Raw genomic sequence first — 24,965 nt, 5'->3', positions numbered from 1 at the left:
TGTCAACTGTGGGACCTTATATAGACATGTGTGTGCCTTTCCAAATCATGTCCAATCAATTGCATTTACCACAGGTGGAGTCCAATCAAGTTGTAGAAATATCTCAAGGATGCTGTTGGAAAAGGGAAGGGGTCTGAATACTTTCCGAATGCACTGTATATACTGCATGATTACATTCAGCTCAAGCTTTTCTTTCATTAGACAAAATGCTGTTCAACAAGTGTATYTTTCATGTGATACAAGTGTATCTTTCATCACTTTGTGGAAAAATACATTATCCTTGTGATAAAGACAGATGAAAGGTATATTTGTGATCCCAAAAGGTTTGATGATGCTATCTAAAGTCTTTTTGACATGTTAAGAGCATACTGTACCTGAGAGTTTTGCTTTATCTCTGACATTTTAGACATCAAAGCTCTCTACCTCTCTGCCGGGAAAGTGCTATTAGAGGGAAAGTGCTATGATCATTAAATTATTTGCAACAAGAATTTGGTTTCTAAAATCCCTGAAATGTCTTCAGCCACAGATTGCTACTTGGCCTGGCTGTACCCTCTGTCTGTAGAGATTGAGAGGTTAACCCTACCTGATGTCCCAGAGACCTCGAATTTGGACTTCCTTTTGCTCTTTAATGGACTTCAGGTTACAACATGACCACATGTCAAAGCTCTCAGATGTGATTGCTTTATGATTGATTTTTAACTGATCGTTGACATATGACAGTTTAATGAATTCCTATTTCACTAAATAAAAAACACTGAGATGGATCATTCCTTGCATATGTTGGCACAATTTCACCGTGTAATATTTTCCCCACTGGATGGGGTTCAGCTCAAACATCACATGAATACCCAWCCGGGTCACGGGGTGGCCGCCCAGTCGGTAGGCCTATGGATGAGCAGCTTGTCACGTAGACTTTGATGTAGGCTCTAGAGTGGTAAACTTCTCCCTCTCTGACTAGCTAGTCTGGGTAMCAGTCTCTTTAGCTAACGYTCCACTCCTTGCCACTCATGTAATTCGCCAAACAGACGGATTTACGGCATAGTTGCTGATTGGCAGTTGGAAACATGACAACGTAATGGAACATAGGCTGCACACAAGATTAGAATTTTAAGAATAACAACAAACAAYACCGTTACGACCCGGCGAGGTAATTCCCTTGAGAGAAGGCGGTGTCAATGCATGTTGTTCAACGTGGCTAGAGAGGACTCCATAATGAAAGAGAGAAATAATGATATGGAAAATATTAGACTACAAGAATCAATCGAGCTGCGTTTGCTTCAGTTGTGTCCCATTGATAAGAAAACAAATGCAAAACTTGCACCTGTTGTCATTCGCACATCATTTATGCTGATCATCAGGATTTGCTTAACTTTTTACAATTTTGTTATGCTCATTTCAGTTATATTATTTGTTCCTCCTCTCTTATTAAATGGAATCCAGACAGGCTACTTTAGAGAGAATTAGAGAACTCACACACACACACCCCCCTAAAAGRACCCATCAATCTTTATTTTATTGAACTTTTATTTAAGTCAGTTAAGAACAAATTCTTATTTACAATGACGGCCAACCCCGGCCAAACCCTAACCCGGATGACGCTGGGCCAATTGTGCGCCGCCTTATGGGACTCCCAATCACGGCCGGTTGTGATACAGCCTGGAATCAAACCAGGGTCTGTAGTGACGCCTCTAGCACTGAGACGCAGTGCCTTAGACCGCTGCAATCCTGTCTCCGAGCTCTACGGACAATTCATTCAACATCAAAGCTTGGTTTTTAATCTGACATGCACTGTCAACTGTGGGACCTTATCTAGACAGGTGTGTGCCTTTCCAAATCATGTCCAATCAATTGAATTTACCACAGGTGGACTACAAGGATGATCAATGGAAACAGGATGTATCTGAGCTCAATTTCAAGTCTCATGACAAAGGGTCTGAATATTTATGAAAATAAGGTATATCTTTTTTAATATAATACATTAGCAAAAATTTAAAAAAACAATTTTTGCTTTGTCATTATGGGGTATTGTGTGTAGATTGCTGAGGAAATTGTTTTATTTAATCCATTTTTTTTCAGCTGCAGGGACTGTGAGACTAGTCAGGATCAAGGCAAATGATGATGAAAACCTGCTCCAGAGCACTCAGGACCTCAGACTGGGCGAAGGTTCACCTTCCAACAAGACAACGACCCTAAGCACACAGCCAAGAGAACGCTCCTACGTCTTCTGGTAGGAACGGCCTGCCAGGTAGGATGCAATCCAAGAGTGTACAGAGTCTGAGACACCCAGCACTGAGAGGGTGGAGAGGAGGATMTGATGGTTCACAGTGTTGAAGGCAGCAGATTTTTATTTTCATTTAACCTTTATTTAACTAGACAAGTCACTTAAGAACAAATTATTATTTTAAAATGACGGCCAACCCCAGCCAAACCCTCCCCTCACCCGGACGACGCTGGGCCAATTGTGCGCCGCCCTATGGGACTCCCGATCACGGCCAGGTTGTGATACAGCCCAGGTTCGAACCAGGGTCTGTAGTGAGGCCTCTAGCACTGAGATGCAATGCCTTAGACCGCTGTGCCACTCGGGAGCCTGGATAKATCTAGGGAGGATGAGAACAGAGGATAGAGATATAGATTTGGCAGTGCGGAGAGCACCCGTGATACAGAGAAGAGCAGTCTCGGTTGAGTGACCCGTCTTGAAGCCTGACTGGTTAGGGTCAAGAARTTAATTCTGAGAGAGATAGCAAGAGAGTTAGTCAGAGACAGCACACTCAMGTGTTTTGGAAAGAAAATAAATAAGTGATACCAGTCTGAACTACTGTCCCCTGTCTTCTGAGCTGAATATTCCGAGGCCACAGGCTCTCCACAGTCAATCAGTTCTTCCATCCCTGGGCATTATTCAGTCTCTCTCTCTCTCTCTCTCATCCTGCTCTGGCCAAACACCATTGCTGTAGTCGCTCACCCCTCGGCTTGGTGAGATATTCCTGGCATGTGTTCATCACACCCTGATTTTGTCCTGGCAAAACTGGGGCCTACTGTAAGGGATCACAATACACAGGTCTCTCTGTCTCACTGTGCCACAGCATTGCCCGCTGCAGCCCATTGCARCCCGCCACATCTTCAAGGCACTACTATATTTACTCTCACTCTCATTGTTGATTTGACTCTGTCTCCCTGAGGTTGTTTTCATGACTCAGAGGGGTGTTAGTGAGGTCATTTCATATTTCATTGCAGGTGAACTGAACTGGAGCCACCAACTGTTCACAACATAAATACATGAGCAGACCACCTGATTGGTCCGTCCGATGCACAAATCTGACACATCTGAAAGAATGTTTACCCAGAGTTCTATGCAGCATCTTACCTCAGTGTTGTACTAGGATGCTTTTATGTGCCTGGCCTGTGTCTCTTGAGTAATGAGTACAATATGGCTCTGAAACAGCATGACTGTATTAATAMAATGTTTGTGAGTCTAGGTTAGATGGAGCATGGCTGTATGTGTGCACTGTGCTGCTTTTCGTCTCACCTAGCCAAAACCCGGCCTGTGTGTCAGAGGGCCAGAGGCACAGCAGCAGTGTGGATTGTTGACAGCAGCTGGCTTATTGAGCTCACTTTGGCAACCAATAGCTACTTATAGGACATATAACAGAGCCTCAATGGAAAACAGATGGGACCAACAAACCAGGCACATAAACTTGAATTACATGTGATCCATGTGATCAAGTTTGCTGCAGTAAGTAGTCAAGGTTGGAGTTTAATTTAAGAGACAGGAATGAACAGTAAAAAATGAAATAAAAAATCCTCACTCCTCGGATGGCTGCGTTTAATGACGGAGAAATGAAAAGTGTGACCAATCTGCATGTGAAATTAGGGAGCACAACATGCTTCACTTCTCCCCTTCATCCTAAATGCCGGTTGTCAATGTTTCAACGATCCATCATTCATTTAAAATGCTCCTTCATGTCTTAAGCTTGGATGGAAAACGGCATTATAGGAAGMTGTGTAAAACTAAATTCCAAGCTCTGCTGGCACCACACAAATGTATACTGAACAAAAATATAAACACAACATTTYAAAGAGTTTACGGAGTTACAGTTCATATGAGGAAATCTGTCAATTTAAATAAATTCATTAGGCCCCAATCTATGGATTTCACATGACTGGGAATACAGATATGCATCTGTTGGTCACAGACACCTTAAAAAAAATGGGAAATGAACGAGAAACAGATTGTCCATTCAGGGTCACTGCGCTCTCTTGCCCTTTTTAAACGTACCACTCTTAGTAAAACATAATTGCTCATGTAGCCTTTCTATTGTGCTGATCTGATATATACAGTTGAAGTCGRAAGTTTACATACACATTAGCCAAATACATTTAAACTCAGTTTTTCACAATTTCTGACATTTAATCCTAGTAAAAATTCCCTGTCTTAGGTCAGTTAGGATCACCAGGCCAATTGGAGAACAACAAAATGACTCTCGGCTACAACGCATGTAAACACACTATGTAAACACACTATGCTTTCTAAATCAGTTTAACTGCAGAATAGAATTTGAACATTTAAGGCTTGAGGGGCAGATTGGAAATATGAGAGGAGAGAGAAACGTGTTTTAAACCCTTTTAAAGAAAGGACATAGCTAATATTGTTTTATGCGATAACTAAGTGACGCCCAAAGAACTGCCATTTCTGTTGCATTTTTCTTACGCATAAAGATTTGTGAAATGGCCAAAAATGAGTCTGTTTCTCTTTTCTGGCAAGACTCATGATTGTCTAAACTGGCTGGTAGCAGTCCTGGCTTACTGGAACTTCCCCTGGTGCTTGCAGCTTGACGCACGCAAGTAATAATCCACACACTAGAGTTGTGCAATATACAGGAGAGCTTACTTCACTTCACTGAGGGATGAAATGATGAATAAACGGAACCGTCCCACGTCACAACAATCATTCTCAAATATTGAATTCCACCGTTCACCTTAAACACATTTCCTTTTCGTATACACTCTTGTCTCTATGGAATGGTGTGTACTCTCAATAAAACATCTCTAGAATATGGCCAGCAAAATTCCAWCTGCCATTAACATTAATTGAAGAGCTCTCAGTGGGTTGAACTTAAAAGCCATCTCTTCTCTGGGGAGAAGTGGAGAGCAAGAGAGAGAGAAAGAGAAAGACACACTCAGAAGAAAAGGCCCTTTTCATGCAAAATACTCTCTCTCTCTCTTCTCTCTCTGTCCTACTGTCTGACCCTTTGACCCCAGTAAGAACCATTCCAGAAACCGGGAACATTACCAGAACATTACCTAAGATGTCCATTAAATTAGTTAGGTTTTATATAACATTAGGATTAACCATCCCAAAAACAAATGTTTTTGATAACAAAATACATTTTTTTTTTGTATTTATTAAATATCCTTGGAATATTCTCCTAATGTTCACCAAAAATACATTTGTAATAACCACCACAGAACATTTTCAACAATGTGTTCTCATTAGGTTTCCAGGTAATGTAATAACACAATATACCAGTAATGTTCTTAGAACATATTGCTGCAACAAAATTAGGGTGCAATAGAAGTGGTTCTGAGGAAATATTACATCAACGTTCTGCTAATGCTGATGGATATGTTATTCAAAGCACCCATAACAACAAGCAGGAAATATTCCTACAATGGTCTCATAAAGTTATAGTGTGACATTATGACATGATGGTTCCAATAACGTCCCCTAAACATACTTCAGCAATAAAACGTTGGAGCAATAGAAGTTGTTCTGAAAAAATCTTCCTGGAATATTCAGCTAATGTTGATGGAGATAGTACCGCTAACACCAATAACAACAAACAAGAAGCGACGACTAAACAGTGGTAGGCCTGATTACCGACAACGATGAGACAGCCTATAGGGAGGAGGTCAGAGACCTGGCAGTGTGGTGCCAGGACAACAACCTCTCCCTCCATGTGAGCAAGAGGAGCTGATTGTGGACTACAGGAAAAGGCGGGCCGAACCTTTCCCCATTAACATCGACATGGCTGTAGTGGAGCAGGTTGAAAGTTTCAAGTTCCTTGGTGTCCACATCACCAACGAACTATCATGGTCCAAACACACCATTACAGTCGTGAAGAGGGCACGACAACACCTTTTCCCCCTCAGGAGACTGAAAAGATTTGGCATGGGTCCCCAGATCCCCCAAARGTTTTACAGCTGCACCATCGAGAGCATCCTGACTGATTGCATCACTGCCTGGTATGGCAACTGACTGTAAGGCGCTACAGAGGGTAGTGCGTTGTCCAGCATATCACTGGGGCCAAGCTTCCTGCCATCCAGGACCTATATACTAGGCGGTGTCAGAGGAAAGCCAATAAAATTGTCAAATTCTCCAGTCACCCAAGTCATAGACTGTTCTCTCTGCTACCACACGGCAAGTGGTACTGGAGCGCCAAGTCTAGGACCAAAAGGCTCCTTAACAGCTTCTACCCCCAAGCCATAAGACTGCTGAACAATTAATCAAATGGCCAACCGGACTATTTACATTGAACCCCATTTGTTTTTACACTGCTGCTACCCGCTATATATTATCTATGCATAGTCACTTTACCCCTACCTACATGTACAAATTACCTCGACTAACCTGTACCCCCCTCGCACATTGACTCGGTACCGGTACCTCTTGTATATAGCCTCGTTAGTGTTATTTTATTGTGTTACTTTATTATTTTTTACTTTAGTTTATTTGGTTCATATTTTTTTAACTCTTTCTCGAACTGGATTGTTGGTTAAGGACTTGTAAGTAAGCATTTCACGGTAAGGTTGTATTCGCCGCATGTGACAAATAAAGTTTGATTTGATTTAAAAAAATCTGCGTTAGACAGGATTACCAACACTTACTGACCAGCTCAACCAAACAGAAGCGTGCTATATGGCAGACCAATCCAAACTCATCTCTCAGCATGTCCAGCTTACTCATCATCTCAGCCAATCATGGCTAGCGGGAAGGTTTCTGTKTTTTTCTGTGGCTAAACCAACTAGGCTCGTAATTTAATAATTTTATTTGTATTTACAGATGGCATACACGTTTGTTATTCAGGCACATGAACTTTCACATGTTCAAGAAGGCATTTCTGCAACAAAAAAAACGCATTTTGATGAGAAAAAAAAAAGTTMTATGAAGTAGTGACCAGCAACATATACGCCTAGTTTCTTGAAACGGGTCACATTTGTGTCGGCATAGGCAGACGTTGCAATTGGAGGATGCATTTTAAGGATATTCTATAATGATATTTAATAGGCTACATCTGTCGATACAAACTGTCATGACTGTCCTGTGAGGATCACAATGGGTCAGATCAGCTTGGCAATGATTGACAATAACCAGATCTTCTCTCACCCACAGAAAGGGGGAGGAGGGGACTGGGCCGGTTTAACAGTTCACACCGTGTTGTAAATTACAGGAGAAGGGTGGGCTCTTTCTCACCCTTTAGTGTCAACAAAGGAATGCCTTTGTTTCACAGATAGAGTTTCAAATGGAAAAACTAACACGGTTAAAACACAGTTAAAAGTGGATACTGGAACAATATTTCTAACATAACAATGTGGGGAATGTTCAGTGAGGAACTATAGAAAAAAATGAATGTCACATGGGTTTTCATTTTGTGATGTCATTAAAATTGCATGGATGAAAACTGTATCTTGGAAAGTATATCCCCTTTATCTGTCAAGTTTCCATCCAATACATTGGGCATATAATATGACAAATTATGAAAGTAGTTTTGTTAAGATATGAATGTGATTTTTTTCTCCTATTAACTGTTTATAGTAAGTAGCCACGCMCTGAATGTGGTCAGGGAGGGTATCAGACCGACGTAACAATCCCCCTTTTGACGAGAGTGCATAAAAAGCATTGCCAACGAAGTTAACGTCCGACCAGGAAACATGAGGTGTTAGCTACATGTTTGAAATGGTTGGAACTTTGAACCTTAACACGAGGTGAAGAAATAAACTCACCTTCTTTTAGACCACAGAGAGAGTGAACTGCAGCTCATGTCCATAGTGGTCAGAATCCTGAACCCTGCATAATGTGTAGGCTAGAAGCTCACTTCCCGGACAWTCACTGGTACGGCTGATTAGCTGTCCTAAGTCAGATATCGAGGGAAGCAAATCTAAGAGGKACCATCCTACTACGCTTCAAACCATCCCATCCTACTACTCAAATCACCCTATTCTCCGACAATCATCACCAATGGGAATCGTCGACATGGCTGGCTGTCTTCCGGAGTGAACAACAGTAGAAGAGACGGGTCCGGAACCCTTACAAGCGTGCCGCTGAAAGGCCAAACCACCTCCTTCCTAAACGGGCGGCGGTTCATGTGCAAAGTATATGATTAGTGGGAGAATAGTTATAGAATGTACCCGGATTAGTGTCCTTTTTTCTCTGTCTCTCTCTTTTTCCCACTCTTCATCGCTGTGTATTAAGCCGTCATATTGTCAGTCTGCTAGGGACTTTCTTCTCATGTATTAAGTGTGGATGTTATCCAGTTTTCTCATTTTAGTTAGCTAGTAAATAAATAATTAAACCAATTGGTATAGTGCTGAATCATGAGCAAGGCTGGGAGTTTTGCAGATGCATGAGTTTACGACTGTTCAGAATGATGATATGATAAGAGGTAATTATTAATAAGATGACTGTTTATCGATTAAATAGATATATACCTTACAGAGTTTAATTCGGGACATGGTAACTCTTTAAACAACCTCTTCCATGGTGCCCCAAATTCTAATGAGTTAATTGTTACATTATTAATTTAATCGGGTAACAATTAAACATAAAGTTGATTAAATAAATAACAGTCATCAGATGARTGAAAGTAAAGTCASAAAAAAACGTTAAGAAATTAGGACGTCATTAAATAATATATGGGGGGGTGGTACTCTGTAGGCTACACGGCCCCGGGAATGTCCCGCAAAATCATCCTGTTTTCCAGCATTTGGGTATTTTAAATGTGKTCACCCTACCCACAATGTTCCCACCAGACTGTTTCCACAACCTAATGAAACATTCTGGGAACCTTTAAAGAACAGTGGGAACGTGTGGGAACGTTCTTGAAACGTCAGGTGAATTGTTTATACAAACATTGTATAATCATCTGCACAACTGGACAGTTTTTGTGTTATCAGAACATTTCCTGAATGTTCTGGGAACTTTCACAGAACCAATGTTTGTTTCCTGGGATTATTATTGCAACGTTGCTTCCAAAATAATAACTGCAGGGGATGGAGTGACGCAAGCCTATCTATCTCTGCACCCAGAGCTCAGCTGTCCTAAATTAATGAATACGCTTATGCTGGGCTCRAACATAGAAAGCATTTTGAATTAACTAGCTACTCTGCAATACTGTAGAAATGCAGATCCTATTTTTGTGTATGGTTAGTCTTCTGAGTAGCTGTGTCTATATATCTTTCCTTGTCACTTAATGCAAGAGCCCATCCAGCAACCATACTGACATTTTATCCATCATATAATGTAAACCCTTGATTCCCCAGCAGCTTTTTAGAACTCATATTAAAGCATTCATATATTAATGTATATTTTTCCTGTAATTCTTTAAAAGCATGTTCCCTTCATTTCCCATTTGCTTTCATCATCAGACTCGTGAATCGTTTTAATGTGGTAAATTAGGATGGTAAATAAAGTGGGTCGTATCTTTAGAGGAAATGAAATCTAAATAATTTATGGCCGGCACATTGTGTCTCTCAACACCGCAAGCCAGCCAGTTACTATGAATGGCTAATAGTGCTGTTTGCACACACTCTGCACAAGCTTTGCTCTCTATCCATATAATTGAATGAAACAACAATTTCCTCCTCTGCAGTGAGACAAGATCAAGAACACACTTGTATGGTGGGTGTCACGACCTGACCTTAGAGAGATTTTATGTCTCTATTTTGGTTTGGTCAGGGTGTGATTTGGGTGGGCATTCTATGTTCTATTTTCTATGTTTCTTTATTTCTATGTTTTGGCCGGGTATGGTTCTCAATCAGGGACAGCTGTCTATCGTTGTCTCTGATTGAGAATCATACTTAGGTAGCCCTTTTTCCCTTTTGTGTTTGTGGGAAGTTGACTTTTGTTAGTGGCACTTATGCTCTGTAAGCTTCAAGGTTGTTCTTTCGTTTCTTGTTTTGTTGGCGACATTCTAATAAAAGGAGAATGTACGCTCACCAAGCTGCACCTTGGTCCACTTCTTTTGACGGCCGTGACAGTGGGAGAGCTGAAGCATAGGGAAACTGGAGCATATAGGGGGGTGTACATACACTATATATACAAAAGTWTGTGGACACCCCTTCAAATKAGTGGATCCGGCTATTTCAGCCACACCAGTTGCTGACAGATGTATAAAATTGACCACACAGCCATGCAGTCTCCATAGACAAAAATTGACAGTAAAATGGCCTCACTGAAGAGCTCAGTGACTTCAAAGTGGCCCAGTCATAGGATGCCCCCTTTCCAACAAGTCAGTTTGTCAAATTTCTGCCCTGCTAGAGCTGCCCCGGGTCAACTGTAAGTGCTGTTATTGTGAAGTGGAAACGTCTAGGAGCAACAACGGCTCAGCCGCAAAGTGGTAGGCCACACAAGCTCACAGAACGGGACATTCGAGTGCTGAAGCGTGTAGCGCATACAAATCATCTGTCCTCGGTTGCAACACTCATTACTGAGTTCTAAACTGCCTCTGGAAGCAACATCAGCACACAAACTGTTCATCGGGAACTTCATGAAATGGGTTCCCATGGCCGCACACAAGCCTAAGATCACCATGCACAATGCCAAGCATCGGCTGGAGTGGTGTAAAACTTGCCGCCATTGGGCTCCGGAACAGTGGACGGACTAATCTGGGTTTGGCGGATACCAGGAGAACGCTACCTGCCTGAATGCAGAGTGCCAACTGTAAAGTTTGGTGGAGGAGGAATAATGGTCTGGGGCTGTTTTTCATGGTTCGGGTTAGGCCCTTTAGTTCCARTGRAGGGRAATCTTCACACTACAGCATACAATGACATTTGAGACGATTCTGTCGTTCCAACTTTGTGGGAACAGTTTGGGAAAGGCTCTTTCCTGTTTCAGCATGACAATGCCACCGTGGATAAAGCGAGGGCCATTCAGAAATGATTTGTTGAGACGGTGTGGAAGAACTGGCCTGCACAGAGCCCTGACCTCAACCCCTTTGGAATGAATTGGAATGCTGACTGCGAGCCATGCCTAATCGCCCAACATCAGTGCCCGACCTCAATAATGCTCTTGTGGCTGAATGGAAGCAAGTCCCTGCAGCAATATCTAGTGGAAAGTATTCCCAGAATAGTTAAGGCTATTAAAGCAGCAAAGGGGGGACCAACTCCATATTCATCCCCATGATTTTGGATTGAGATTTTCAATGAGCAGGTGTCCACATATTTTTGGTCATATAGTGTATGTAAGCCCAGCATATCACACTACCATACAACTATTTCAATGTCTCATACAGTAGTCCTCAGAATTTTGGGGGGTTTATATTTAACCTTTATTTAACTAGGAAAGTCAGTTAAGAACAAATTCTTATTTACAATGACAGCCTAGGAACAGCCTTGTTCAGGGGCAAAACAACATATTTTTACCTTGTCAGCTTGGGGATTCGATCTAGCAACTTTTTGGTTACTGGCCCAACGCTCTAACCACTAGGCTACCTGCTGCATCTTGATAAAGTCAATTACAGGAAGTGCCATCCTACTGTAAGTCAGTTAATAAAATAGGATGGTAAAATGTGTTGATGGTTTGATACTGTTAGTACGATACTAAATACTATATCTACTGACTTCATGTTGGCATCGTTCCAAGCCAGTTGTTGAGCAGTGGTGCTTACCTGTCCAAAGCAATGCAACATAGGTGTAATATGGAGGCTGTTGTCAACAGTACATCTAGAGATGTCCGGACCAGGCAGAAGGTTTCTCCATAAATCCAGTTCTGGTGAATCAGTTCTATGGCACCAAACGGCATCACCAGCACCGACACCATCAGGTCTGCAAAGGCCAGCGATACTATGAAGTAGTTGGTCTTGATTTTCCTGGGAGAGAATTGAGTGAGAGGTATCTTATTGGCTATATGTTTAAAGATGATGTCCATTGTTAACTTGAAACAGCAWAGGTGTATCATATGGTAGAGTGTAYGATAAAGGAATGTGGTGGAAAAAATAATAAATAATCCAGAACACACTGAAAAGAACAGAAGAGACTGTCTACTAGAGGTAAATGCATTTAAACATACAATATTATAGGCTTTTGTTAGGTGACAGTATGTACAGAGGTATGCACTAAACTATTTCATTGTTTGAATTGTCTGTTACACATGACAACAGATTTGCCATATAAATATGCTTTCACCATACATCTTGTAAATCTCCACCTTGAACTAAATATTGGTAATAACTGAATGAAATTGAGAGAGAGAGAGAGACGCAGAGAGAGGACATAAGGACAGAGAGAGAGAGAGAACCCCTTACAAAAAAACCATTAAAAAAATAGCTTGTGAAAGTGAGATTTTCACAGTTGGAGTTTTCTTACCTGTGACAAATGTGATTTTCACATGAATGTTTTCTTACATGTGAAACTGCAAATTAGATGTTCATTTTCACATGTGGAATTGTAAGTTCACATGTGAAAAACAATCACATGTAAAAATCTAATTTGCAGTTTCGTATGTGAATAACTTTCACATGTGAAAATCTTACTTCACTTGTGGAATTTCAAGTTAAAATGTGAAAAACAATCACATGGAAGTTTTTCACATGGAAGTTTTCTTCACGTGTGAAAATATTTCCACTTTTGAAAGTGAGATTTTCAACATGTTTGAGGGTAAGTCGGGTGTTTTCCTTAATGTGAACTCTGAACATTTTGTTTTCACGTGTTGTATTTTCACATTGTGCAATCTACAATTATCCACAGAAAGACTGCATGTCCTTGAATTTTCAACATGAGGAACGATGGGCGTTAATAGTGTGAACCCTAAATGTAATGACATGTGAACAATAATGGTTTTGCACGTAGTGAAATTTAAGCTGCACATATAAAAAACAGCTGTTTCAACATGTGAAAATGCTAATTTTGTCATGTAATGTTTAGTTAAGGAAACATATGGTGAGAGAGACTTACAGGAAGATTGAAAAGAGATTACATTGAGGAGAAAAAAACAGAGAGAGGAAAGAGAGAGAGAGAGAGAGAGAGAGAGGAAGGAGAGAGAGAGAGGAAGAGAAAGGAAGGAGAGAGAGAGAGAGAGAGAGAGAAGAGGGAAGGAGAGAGGAGGAGAGAGAGGAGAGAGAGAGAGGAAAGGGAGAGAGGGAGAGGAGGAGAGAGAGAGAGAGAAGGGAAGGAGAGAGAGAGAGAGAGAGAGAAGAGAGAGAGAGAGAGAGAGAGAGAGAGAGAGAGAGAGAGAGAGAGAGAGAGAGAGAGAGAGAGAGAGAGAAGAGAGAGGAGAGAGAGAGAGAGAAGAGAGAAGAGAGAGGAGAGAGAGAGAGAGAGAGAGAGAGAGAGGAGAGAGAGAGAGAGGAGAGAGAGAGAGGAGAGAGAGAGAGAGAGAGAGGAGCGAGCGAGCGCGCGAGAGAGAGAGGAGAGAGAGAGAGAGAGAGAAATCAGTGATGTAGAGCACTGGTGTGGCGGTGTCCCTCCTTTCAGTCTGTTTGAGAAAGACCAGAGCCCTGGGCACTCCATTAATGACAAATAAAATTCTCGGTGAGGCAACCGCTCAGAGCCCGCTCGGCTAAAAATAGCTGCCTGAGAACGGCAAAAAATCACGTTGTCATTTAACCAGAACATGCCATAAATGCTGTTTACCAGCTATCTGTTAACAACATGCTTTCAACATGCAGAAATACTGTCTTTCATTCAAAACTGAATGTAGTATCTAAAGAATGTAAGATCATATTTGCAGTGATGCAAACGAATTGAATAAATAAAATACTAGATTTTTTTTTTACATAAAAAGCTAAATCATCTTGTCGCCACTGGGTTCGCCACTGAACTGAAGCCTAATTAAAAAGGCCTAAAATATGTAAATCAGCATTGCTGTCACAATTGGGGCAGGGGACATAAAAAGACCCCAGTAGATAGATAGAGATAGAGATTGAGAAGAGAGAAGAGAGGAGAGAGAAAGAGAGAAAGAGAGAAAAAGAGAGAGAGAGAGAGAGAGAGAGAGAGAGAGAGAGAGAGAGAGAGAGGCATGATGATGATTTGAATTAGTGCAATGTGTCAATGTCAATAAAGCCATATCCAGTTTTCCATTTTGGTAATCAACTTGCAGAAGTTGAGTCTGGCTCTGTGGCTCTGTTGCTCTGCCTCCAGCTGCACAATGTCTCCCATTATGGCTAAGCCGTCTTACGACAGATCTCATTTTATGGATGGCTGGAACAGGTGTGCTATTACAGGGTAAATTGGTGATTGTGGATGAATTCTCCAGAGTGTGGGGAATGGGCTATGGTAGAAGTACTGCTTCATGTCCCTATTAATCTGAGCTGCAGGGAAGTCATGGTGGGAAGAAAGGAGCAGTGTAATTGGCATAGTGAGTTTCACAAACATCCTTTCTGAATTTAAAAGTAATCATCTAGTTTTTCAAAGTATCTGTAATSTGATTAAAATATTTTGTTTACACTTTTTCTCMCGAATTGGTAGTTATAGTTTTGTCCAATCGCTGCGACTCCCATACGGACTCAGGAGAGGCGAAGATCAAGAGCCATGCGTCCTCTGAAACACAACCCTGCAAAGCCGCACTGCTTCTTGACACGCTGCTCACTTCATCTGGAAGCCAGCCGCACCAATGTGTCGGAGGAAACACCGTACAGCGGGCAACCGAAGTCAGCGTGCATGCGCCCGGCTGCCACAAGGAGTCTCTAGAGCACGATGGGACAAGGACATCCCAGTCGGCCAAACCCCCTCCTAACCCGGACGACGCTGGGTCAATTGTGCGCCACCTCATTGGTCTCCCGGTCGTGGCCGGCTGCGACACAGCCCGGGATCGTTTTTGGAGCTGAACATTTGGATGAATAGGGATTTGAAGTTAACACTACCAAGAATCCCTCCTGGTGCTGTCATTTCCTGTGTGTGTGGTGTGTGTGTGTGTGTGTGTGTGGTTGTGTGTGTGTGTGTGTTGTGTGTGTGGTGTGTGTGTGTGTGTTGTGTGGTGTTGTGTGTGTGTGTGTGTGTGTGTGTGTGGTGTGGTGTGTGTGTGTGTGTGTGTGTGCGTACATGCGTGTGTAACAAATGAAAAGTACTACTGTCTCTTCCATCAGGGGTGCTGAGAGATGATACTATAGGTTATGCAGACAGCCTTTCCCTTCGCGGCATCTGACTGTTGGCTGCTAGAGTCACTGCATGCCAAGCTAGTAACTCAACCACAAGGGACGTGTGGTCACAATAGACCAGTCTAGGGGTGCAGTAGGAGGTGTAAATTTGCTTCGGCCTAGAGCAGGATGAGCGAGAGAGACAGACAGACAGACAGACAGACAGACAGACAGACAGACAGACAGACAGACAAGGACAGACAGACAGAGACAGACAAGACAGCAGACAGACAGACAGCCAGACAGACAGAGACAGACAGGACAGACAGACAGAACACAGCCAAGACAGACAAGTATGAGAGACTAACCTGAGCTGGCGGTCCTTGCAGACAGCTGTCATGAACCAGGAGGTTCCCCAGGACACTCATGAGCATCACCAGGGAAAGGAAGCAATGAGAGCAATCCTCTTCGGCATGCTGTTGCTGTGGTTACGACAGGAGAGAGGACAACCACTCAGTGATATATCAATAAAAGCATAAGTAACAACTAATTGGTAAGTTATTTCATGTAATAACTTCCCCGTCCAAGTATACCTACATTTCAACTGGACAATAAGTCTTGTGAAAGAACACATTCCGAATTAGTAAAACTCATGACAATATAGTCCACCTGTTACAAGAAAAAGTTTGTTTTGACACTTACATTTATACAATGAGTTAAAGGAACATATTTCTTCAGATTTGCAGTCGACTGTTATGATCCAACTAAATGTTACATGATGACTGGAGAAACTAAAACTGCTTCTGTCACCTTGGTAACATGAATCTGTAAGGCGGCAATGTACAGACAACACTGCCGAAATCCCGGCTAATGTGTCATGTTTGTGATATTTAAAGGTAATTATCTGTCGACAATGATTAAAGTCCTTTAAATGATTTGCATAGTTGTGAATGTTTGATATATTTAATACATTACTGTAATCCCCTGATGTTTGTAGTTTTCACACTCCAGGTGTAAGTATCCACACTACCTCACTACACTACATTTGTTGCCCCTGGGTGTTATACAGTGAATAGTAGAATACATTTATCAACCCAGCTATACTATAATCTTTCTATTTTTCATTTTTTTTGTCTCAGATAGTCTTATTTGTTGCCTTCATTGCTGCCTTCATTATGTTAAATTTATTTGACCTAAAGTTACCTCAAGTCTAAATCTAGAGCTACCTCACTTAAAGGTCCAATGCAGCTGTTTTTATTCAACATTTAATCATTTCTGGGTAACGAAAAGGTACCTTACTGTGATTGTTTTCAATTAAATTGTCAAATAAACAAAAATACCTTCTTAGCAAAGAGCAATTTCTCAAGCAAGACATTTTCTAGGACTGTTTGGGCGTGGTCTGAGTGGGGAGGGGAAACTGAAAACAAGCTGTTATTTGTCAGAGAGGTTTGGAACTCTCTTTTTATTGGTCTATTACTAATTTACCACCTGGTGAAGTCACTAGGCAGGCCCAAAACTCCATCTCAACAGAACAGGCAGATCAATTCAAGGCGGTCTTTCAAACAGCTTCTTACACTACTGGGCATTATCATCATTTTCACAATTTCACAGTATTAATTCCAATCTCATAGTGTCGAAAGGGAATATATATTATATTATATATATATAAATATATATATATATATATATAATATAATATATTAATATTTATATATATAATATTTTAAATCTAGTTTTTGCTTGCACTGGGCTCTTTAAGAATTGAACTATCACCAAATTCTTAATGTAGCTACTTCCCAAACTGAATTCCCACAGCATCACAGCAAGTTTTAAAAGGACATTTAATTTCTCGAAGATGAAGCATTCATTTGAATGTCACTCCTACAGGTATGTTCTAATATCAGAAACACTGTAGTTCTGACAGTTACTGCAGCATCCACCTCCTCTAGAAATTAAACAAACATACACTACACCTAGAGGTGGAGAAAGATGCAACTCAACATGTAGGATTTGTTGTAAAATTTGACCTCTCCTGATGACATATCACAATTCAATCGTACTGTAAGTCATTTCAATGTTTTATACATCTAGTTGACATTGATGGCAGAACAAATAATACTGCCTTTCTTGTGATAGCTTTGTCATCTATCATCTTCTATCTATATACAGTGCTGTGAAGAAGTATTTGCCCTTCTGATTCTTTTTTTTTTGACATTTGTAACTTAAATGTTTCAGATCATCAAACAAATGTTAATATTACACAAAGATAACCCAAGTAAACACAAATGCAGTTTAAGTGATTTTATTTATTAATGGAAAAAGCTATCACAACTTCATGCCTATGTGCAAAGTAATTGCCCCCTTTGTTAAATCATGAATTTACTGTGGTTAAAACTTTTTTGGAAAGCTGAGTTCAATTTCACTAGCCACAACAGGCCTGACTACTGCAGACCTGTTGAATCAAGAAAATCCTTAAATGGAACCTGTTCTGTGGTACGACTGACATCGAATGTTTAGTTCAGGACGTGAAGTGGGGGAGTTTGTTTTGTCGGTTTGCCTATTATGTTAATTGCGTGTTGCTTTCCCTGAATAAAATTAGTTTGTTCACTGTGGTGTTCTGTTCGTAGTACCAGACGGACTTACTTTTGTATCTATTCCTGTCGTGCTTCGTTATAATAGTCTCACCAGTTCTACATCGTTTATGATTCTTAGTTATTCGTGTTTTTTAAATAAAAATGTTCTACTTGCTGGAATCTATCCCCCAGAGAAGAGAGACGACGTAAGTCTACAAAGTATAGAAATTCTAAAGCAAGACATCATCTATCAAGAATCGATGGAAAATTGCACGGGGTTACAAAGCCATTTCTAAAGCTTTGAACTCCAGCGAACCCACGGTGAGAGACATATACCACAATGAGAGAAAACTTTGGACACAGTGCGTGAACCTTCCCAGGAGTGGCCGGCCTACCAAAATACCGCCCAGAGTGCAGCGACGACTATCCAAGAGGTCACAAAAACCCACAAAACAACATCTAAAGAACTGCAGCCTCACCTTGCCTTAGATTAAGGCAGTGTTCATGACTCAACACATAAGAAAGAGACTGGCAAAAATTCGGGCATCCGATGGCAGGTTCCAAGGCGGAAAACCACTGCTGACCGCAAAATGAACATAAAATGCTCGTTCACTTTGGCAAAAAAACATCTGATGATCCCAAGACTTTTGGGAAAATATTCTGTGGACTGACGAGACAAAAGTTGAACTTTTTGGGTTCCCCGCGCGGGTGACCCCCCCCGTCGCCTGCCCAGTGCTGCTCCGGTTAATCTGCGTAAAAAGTAAACAGATTCAGACAAAGAAACAGTCATACAACAGTCAAATATGGTGGGTGGTAGTGTGAGGTCTGGGTGCTTTGCTTTTGACTGCTTCACGGACTGGATGAGTTGCTGTGATTGAGAACCATGAATTTTGCTCTTACCAAAAATTCCTGAAGGAGATGTCCGGCATCATTGTGACTCAAGCTGAAAGCGCACTGTTGTCTGCAGCAGGGAAATGATCCAAAACCACCAGGCAAGCTCCACCCTCTGAGGCTAAAAAGAAGTGGGCCTAGTCAAAGTCCGGACTGAATCCGTATTGAGATGCTGTGGCGACCTTTAAAACGGCTGGTTCATGCTCAAGAACACTCAATGTGCTGAATTAAAACACATCTCGCAAGAAGGTGGCGCCAAAATTCCCTCCACAGCGATGTGAAAGACTCACTGCCAGTTATCGCAAGACGCGTATTATCAGTTGTTGCTGCATTGGAGGGTGCACAACCAGTAATTATAAGTTTAGGGGGGGGGGGGGGGGGGACAATACTTTTTCACATAGGGCCATGAAGGTTCGGATAGCTTTTTTCCCTTAATAAATAAATATCACTTTAAAAACTGATTTTGGGTTTACTTGTGGTTATCTTGTTAATAAAAAAATTGTGTCTGGATGATCTGAAACCATTTAAGGCATGACAAATGTGCAAAAAAAATCAGGAAATCAGAAGGGGGCAAAAACTTTCTTCACAGCACTGTCAGTACGTGTTTAGTAAAGGCTTTGATTTCAAAGTTTACACTGTAGTTCGATATTCTAACTTGCATCTCATTGTAAAGAGTCCAACTTCAAACTCCATCAGATTTTTTCAGTGAGCATCTACATGTGTGGTGATGACATATCTGAACACTTTCGACGTACAATTGACGACAATCAGTAGCAATACAGCTTTCTAATCAACACCTGCCAACCCGCAAAGACAGTCATGACCTAAGGCTCAGTGAAACACACCAGCCCAGTAGTTCATCTGCTACATGGCTACAATCTGCGTAACCTGTCACAATAACCAGCAATATGGTACTTTTGCATATTTATTTATGTACAATCACACCTAAGCAGAGGCACTTACTAATATTCACGGCACCGTGACTCAGTTTATATCTGGGGAATGCTGTTCCCTTTCAACAGGCCTATCAGCCCCTTGGCCGTGCTGGTGTCCTCCATGCATGGCTTTATTATAAACCACATAGCTTATCTGGACATGAAGATGTAATAGAGGTTCCTCTGCAGCAGAGTATCCTAACAACCTATTATGTACTCCAGGGCAAGTGTTCTGTCGGTGTCTGTCCAATATTTTCCGGTTACTGAACTCACTCATCACTACAAAGACAGTGTGCAAAATTTGTCAGAGCACAAAAAACAGGGACTATGCAAGAGTTGTGGAGAATATTGAGTGCGCAGTAATGCTCCTCTCTCAATTAGGCTAAGACGGCTGTAAAGTAAAGTGCATTTAAGCGGAGAGTGGTGTAAATAACTGAAATAAACTGAAGTGAATGCACTCAAAAGCAATTAGGGTAAGTGCTTCTTTCACGTATACCCAAGCAGAAACACTGCTAGACTACCTATCAAAAGGTAATCACTACCCTGTTACTCACACAGAGGATTTCTCACATGTCTGAATAATGTCATACGCTAGCTATAAACCAAGGCTAATTCCTCTAAAATGTTGGTCATTTCAGGAGTTTTGCTGTATCTGTACAAGTCAATAAATATCAATCTGTGGGTGGTGCAAGACACTCGCAAACAAAACCACAAAAAATTGTAATCTGCATTGTACAACTAGAGTCATGTATTTGTAGCTTAAGTCAATAATAGTTTTGACTTCAACCTATATTTATTGTAACAAAAAAAATCAGTTGAAAGTGCAACCCTGGTGCTGAGATTTGAATTTTAAGTGGCTGCCGAGCAGCCTACGTTAGTTTAGTCCAATGATTATTTATTTTTCTAAGATGGCATTCTATGAGACCGATTTGTGGCTCGCTATAACATTTCCGCTCTTGTGCCATAGTTTATGTCTCACCATGGTTGGAGAGTGATGAGATCGACTGCGTTCAGGTACTAGCTGTTCATTCCTTATTTCCTTTCTCTTTACCGGCTGTGTAAGAACAGATTTGTTTTCAGGCAGAAAGTAGTGCAGGAGGGGGAGAATAACCATGAATGCATGAAGTACATCTGGTTGAAAGCTTTCAAGCACTCAGAGGCAAAATGTATCCAAAATGCTGGTTCGGACATTTTGGAGAGGTATATTGATTGCTATGCCAGTTGTCAGACTGAACGGTACTCGTCCTTCGTCTGATGACGAGTATGAAGAGATCGGACCATGGCAGGCGTCGGTAGTGCTCCATTATAATGACAATGCAACTGAACACTGAATGACAAAACAAGCAAAAAGAGAACGAACCGAGACTGAACAGTTTCTGTATGGTAAAACACAGGACACGAAAACAACTAACGCCACAACCCATAGTGGGAAAGCAGGCTACGCTAAGTCATGATTCTCAATCAAGAGACAACGAATCGACCAGCTGCCTCTGATTGAGAACCATACCAGGCCAAAAACAGAAATAGCAAACATAGGCAAAACAACCCAGAATGCCCACCCCAAACTCACGCCCTGACCATAACAAAACAACGACAATAAGAAAGGAACTAAGGTCAGAACGTGACATAGACTAAAATATTAAAGCCTGCTGGCTCCATGAAAAAAAAAAACAAGGTTAAGAACTTAAATGGAAGAGATTCAATCCACAACATTTGACAGAAAAACAGCTTATAGACAGAGGTCACTATAGGTCGGCAGAAAGCTTTAAATAAGAGTTTATTAAAATGTGATTTTTATTTGCTTCGTGTTATGATGGCAAAATGTCAAGTTTAGCGAGATACATTTTTATTTGCCTTATATCATCACTTCATACAGATGAAAGAGAGAGTTCTATATAGGTTTCAAGAACCGATAAAACAGTCCCATAACACCACTGCTTGCTCAGCTTCAGCCTGGCAGCCAAAGGGGTATCCTCAGAATGACAGTATAATATATGACTTGAGATACTGAAATTAACCTCAAAGTAAAAGTTAGTTTGACATCAATCACTAGAATGTGATCCAAATTGAGATTCATGTCAGTCTCTGTTATTATGGATGTTAAAATGTTTCTGGACAGGACTTTAGCGTCTACGTCCCATATTCCATACATAATGCACTACTTTTGACCAATAGGGATGCATGCAAATTGATTCATATTTTCTTCAACTACAGATGGCAACAAAAAGGGCAGTGACACAGTGGACATAGGCCATACAAGACATAGACATACCAATTAAAAAATAAATTTTCCACTCTGTTAACTTGTTCTAGTCTCTTTTCTCTAAAGACAGTTGACAAAGAGCCTATTCAGGTCACATGAGCTTCTGGCCGCCCATATCGGCCACATGCAAATGGCATAGCAGAGGCGATGTGAAACGGGCTGTTTTTCCCTATCTGCAAAAGTGTGGCGCATGGGTGGTTAAACTAATTGAAACTGTGACCTGAGATAATCAACCTCTTGTACTTCGTCATGCTAAGACACTAAACTAGTTACCAGATGTAGGATTTTAATTTGAGCCATGTTTTGCTAGCAGCAAGGAAAATAAATCCTGCCGCAACAGGATGGTGAATTTTCTGTGGATATAATTCATGGACATTTTTTTGTGGGGGTTGATAGAGTTTTTCGTTAGGGCAATCAAGGAAATTACAACCTTTTAAGAAGCCTTTTTTAAACCTTGAATACACTACAGTTTGCATTTCCTGGCCGCGCAGGAATTGAAGCAATAAAAGAGTGATCAAAATGAAGTCTACATCTGTAGACGGGTCACAGACAGACTGGTATAGATAACGCATGGACAGAGTCTGTCCAAACTAGATCTGATCCCTACTTTCTGTGAGAAGAATGTGCACTGACTACGCAATTAGATATTTGTTGTGGCAAGAGCACTTTACGCGCCAATCTGTGTCCTAAGAGGAGCAAGAATCTGTATCACTCGCTCTTCACACTCATATATTATACCTCGCTCAAACTCAGTAATCTGGATGTCATCAAACACACTCGAACCAACACACACACATGCCTCCATCGCTTCTCTCGCAACACGCTGATCAAATGTTAATGACGAGCAATCACTCAACGGCTCACTACATAATTAGACGCACACACACTATCTATCGCGCTCACGAACACTACTCATTTCACTCACTCGCCACACATCCACACGACGCTCACACATCATCTATCGCACACGTTTACACATAAACACTGAGCATTCCACCCACAACTCACGCTCGCAACACTCACAACACACGGCCTAGGTCAATTGAATGACCATCGCCAATCCACTCACTCACCACGTAACTCAACTCTCACTGCTTCTCGCACATCACTCTTCATCATTTACTTGCTTACTCCTGTTTGTGCATAGCTTGTAATAGAAAGGACACTCTGCTCATCGACGCTTGCACACGCGCAGCGCTCGGGATTTGATTGCTCTCATCCCTCACAACACTCGCTCTTTGAATGGTGATTCTCTCGACGCTCTGGTGGATAAGAGGTCCTTCTCAGCGCGTCGCAAACTCGCCACACAACGCACACTCCGAGCTGACAGCCTGAAGCTGATTGACCACGCTTCTATTATCTTCACTCGCTCCTCTCGCAGCTCTCGCTCTTCTCTTCTTTTTTCTATCTCCGAAACAGCACATTCACCAACTGAATTCAGACTACTCGCACGCCTCACCTTTCATTTTCCCACCAACCGTTAACTCACTGCCACCCACGCTCACACTCTTGCTTCCCACATTACACGACTCACTCGCATCACTTCACATCTCGCATCGCGTGCTTTGCCAAACATATCGGCCACCCTCCTGCTCAATAACATCACTCTACTGTGCCAATATCAATGACAACGATCAGCGTCGCAACGACACGACTGCACTCTGACAACGATGTTGATGACACACATCCTCCGCTCAGCGATATTATCCAGTTTTTCGTAAAGTAGCAGCAGTGAAAGCAGCAGCATCGCATAGACGGCAGGGTTATGACCGCGCATCCACCATCTCGCACAGAAGTATATGGCAGTAATATGGGCGGTGTGGTAGACTGTGTCAGTGAAAAACAGTCTTATATCCGTCTATGCCTTGACCATATCCATCACTGCTGAATCCATTTAATGACCGACCCACCGTCAAGACCCGTATGAATTGCCTTTCAACACTTCGCCACCCGTTTGACATTGTGAATACACAAGAACTTCTTCAAGCTAACATCTCTTACGCAGCGGGAAAAAAACTTCCTCATTTGTTCCTATGGGAAGTAACGCCTTTTTGGTTCCAGGTAAACCCTTTTGTGGTGAAAAAAGGTTATACTTAGAACCTTTTAGTGTGAAAGGGTTCCGCGTAGGAACCTCATATTACTTGAAAGGGTTCCAGTTATTTTTCAGAGGGTTCTCCTATGGGGATCAGTTTGAAGAAACCCTTGAAGAGCACTCTTCTTTTTCCAAGAGTTTTTTACTTACTCACGATACAATGCAAGAAGAACCATCACCAATCCAATGCTGCACCTGCACCCTGCACTGTCTTTTTTACAGGTACTATCCAAACATACATTCAGCTCTATACTGCAAGTTCTGCCAGCTCAACAATCATGAACCAAAGACATACATTGGCCGGGTAGAAATCTGTCTTGCCTACGTACTTTTAATAACACTCAATCGGTGTAATAATTGCAACTACATGACTATTTAGATACGACTGTTTTAGTAAAAATGAATGCAGTACATTTACACAAAAAAACACATGACAAATTTGGCACTTTCACATGTCAAATCGCGACAATTTTCCACATGTGAAAATCATCCACATGTGAAAATAATGTGCAGGATCACATGTAAGAAAGCCTCCTCCGGGCAGAAGGTCACGACAACAACCTCTCCTCAAAACATCAGCAAGACAAAGGAGCTGATGTGTACTACAGGAAGCGGAGGGCCAATGCACGGCCCATCCACATCCTAGTGGAGCGGGTCGAGCCGCGATCCAGATCCTCGGTGTCCACATTCACTAAGGAATTAACATGGTCCCACACACACCAACCAGCAGTCGCAAAGAAAGTTCCACGACATGCTCTTTTCCCCTTCACAAGGCTTAAAAGATTTGGCATGGGCCATCAGATCCCTAACAGGCTGCACCATCGAAGAGCATCTTGACTGGCTGCATCAACCACTTGGTTTGGCATTGCCTTTGGACATCCAGATGCGCTACAGAGGGTAGTGTTCCGGCCGCTCCTGCCCATCCAG

The 24,965-nt window shown here is 41.7% G+C and overlaps 1 protein-coding gene across 3 annotated transcripts in view; it reads right to left on the bottom strand.

Moving 5' to 3' along the window:
- Nucleotides 1-24,965, bottom strand: part of LOC111965370 (5-hydroxytryptamine receptor 4-like) — a 196,773-nt gene that overhangs the window by 79,377 nt on the left and 92,431 nt on the right. For all 3 annotated transcript variants that reach the window (XR_011480064.1, XM_023989524.2, XM_023989523.2), the window contains exon 4: nucleotides 11,880-12,080. Coding sequence is in view for 2 of the 3 variants with exons in the window: in XM_023989524.2 (XP_023845292.1) it covers nucleotides 11,880-12,080 (201 nt within the window). In the remaining variant the exon portion in view is untranslated. The remainder of the gene's footprint in view (nucleotides 1-11,879; nucleotides 12,081-24,965) is intronic.

The sequence above is a fragment of the Salvelinus sp. IW2-2015 genome, linkage group LG6.1 (assembly GCF_002910315.2).
Source record: "Salvelinus sp. IW2-2015 linkage group LG6.1, ASM291031v2, whole genome shotgun sequence".
NCBI lineage: Eukaryota > Metazoa > Chordata > Actinopteri > Salmoniformes > Salmonidae > Salvelinus > Salvelinus sp. IW2-2015.
This window is presented reverse-complemented; position numbering and strand designations above follow the sequence as displayed.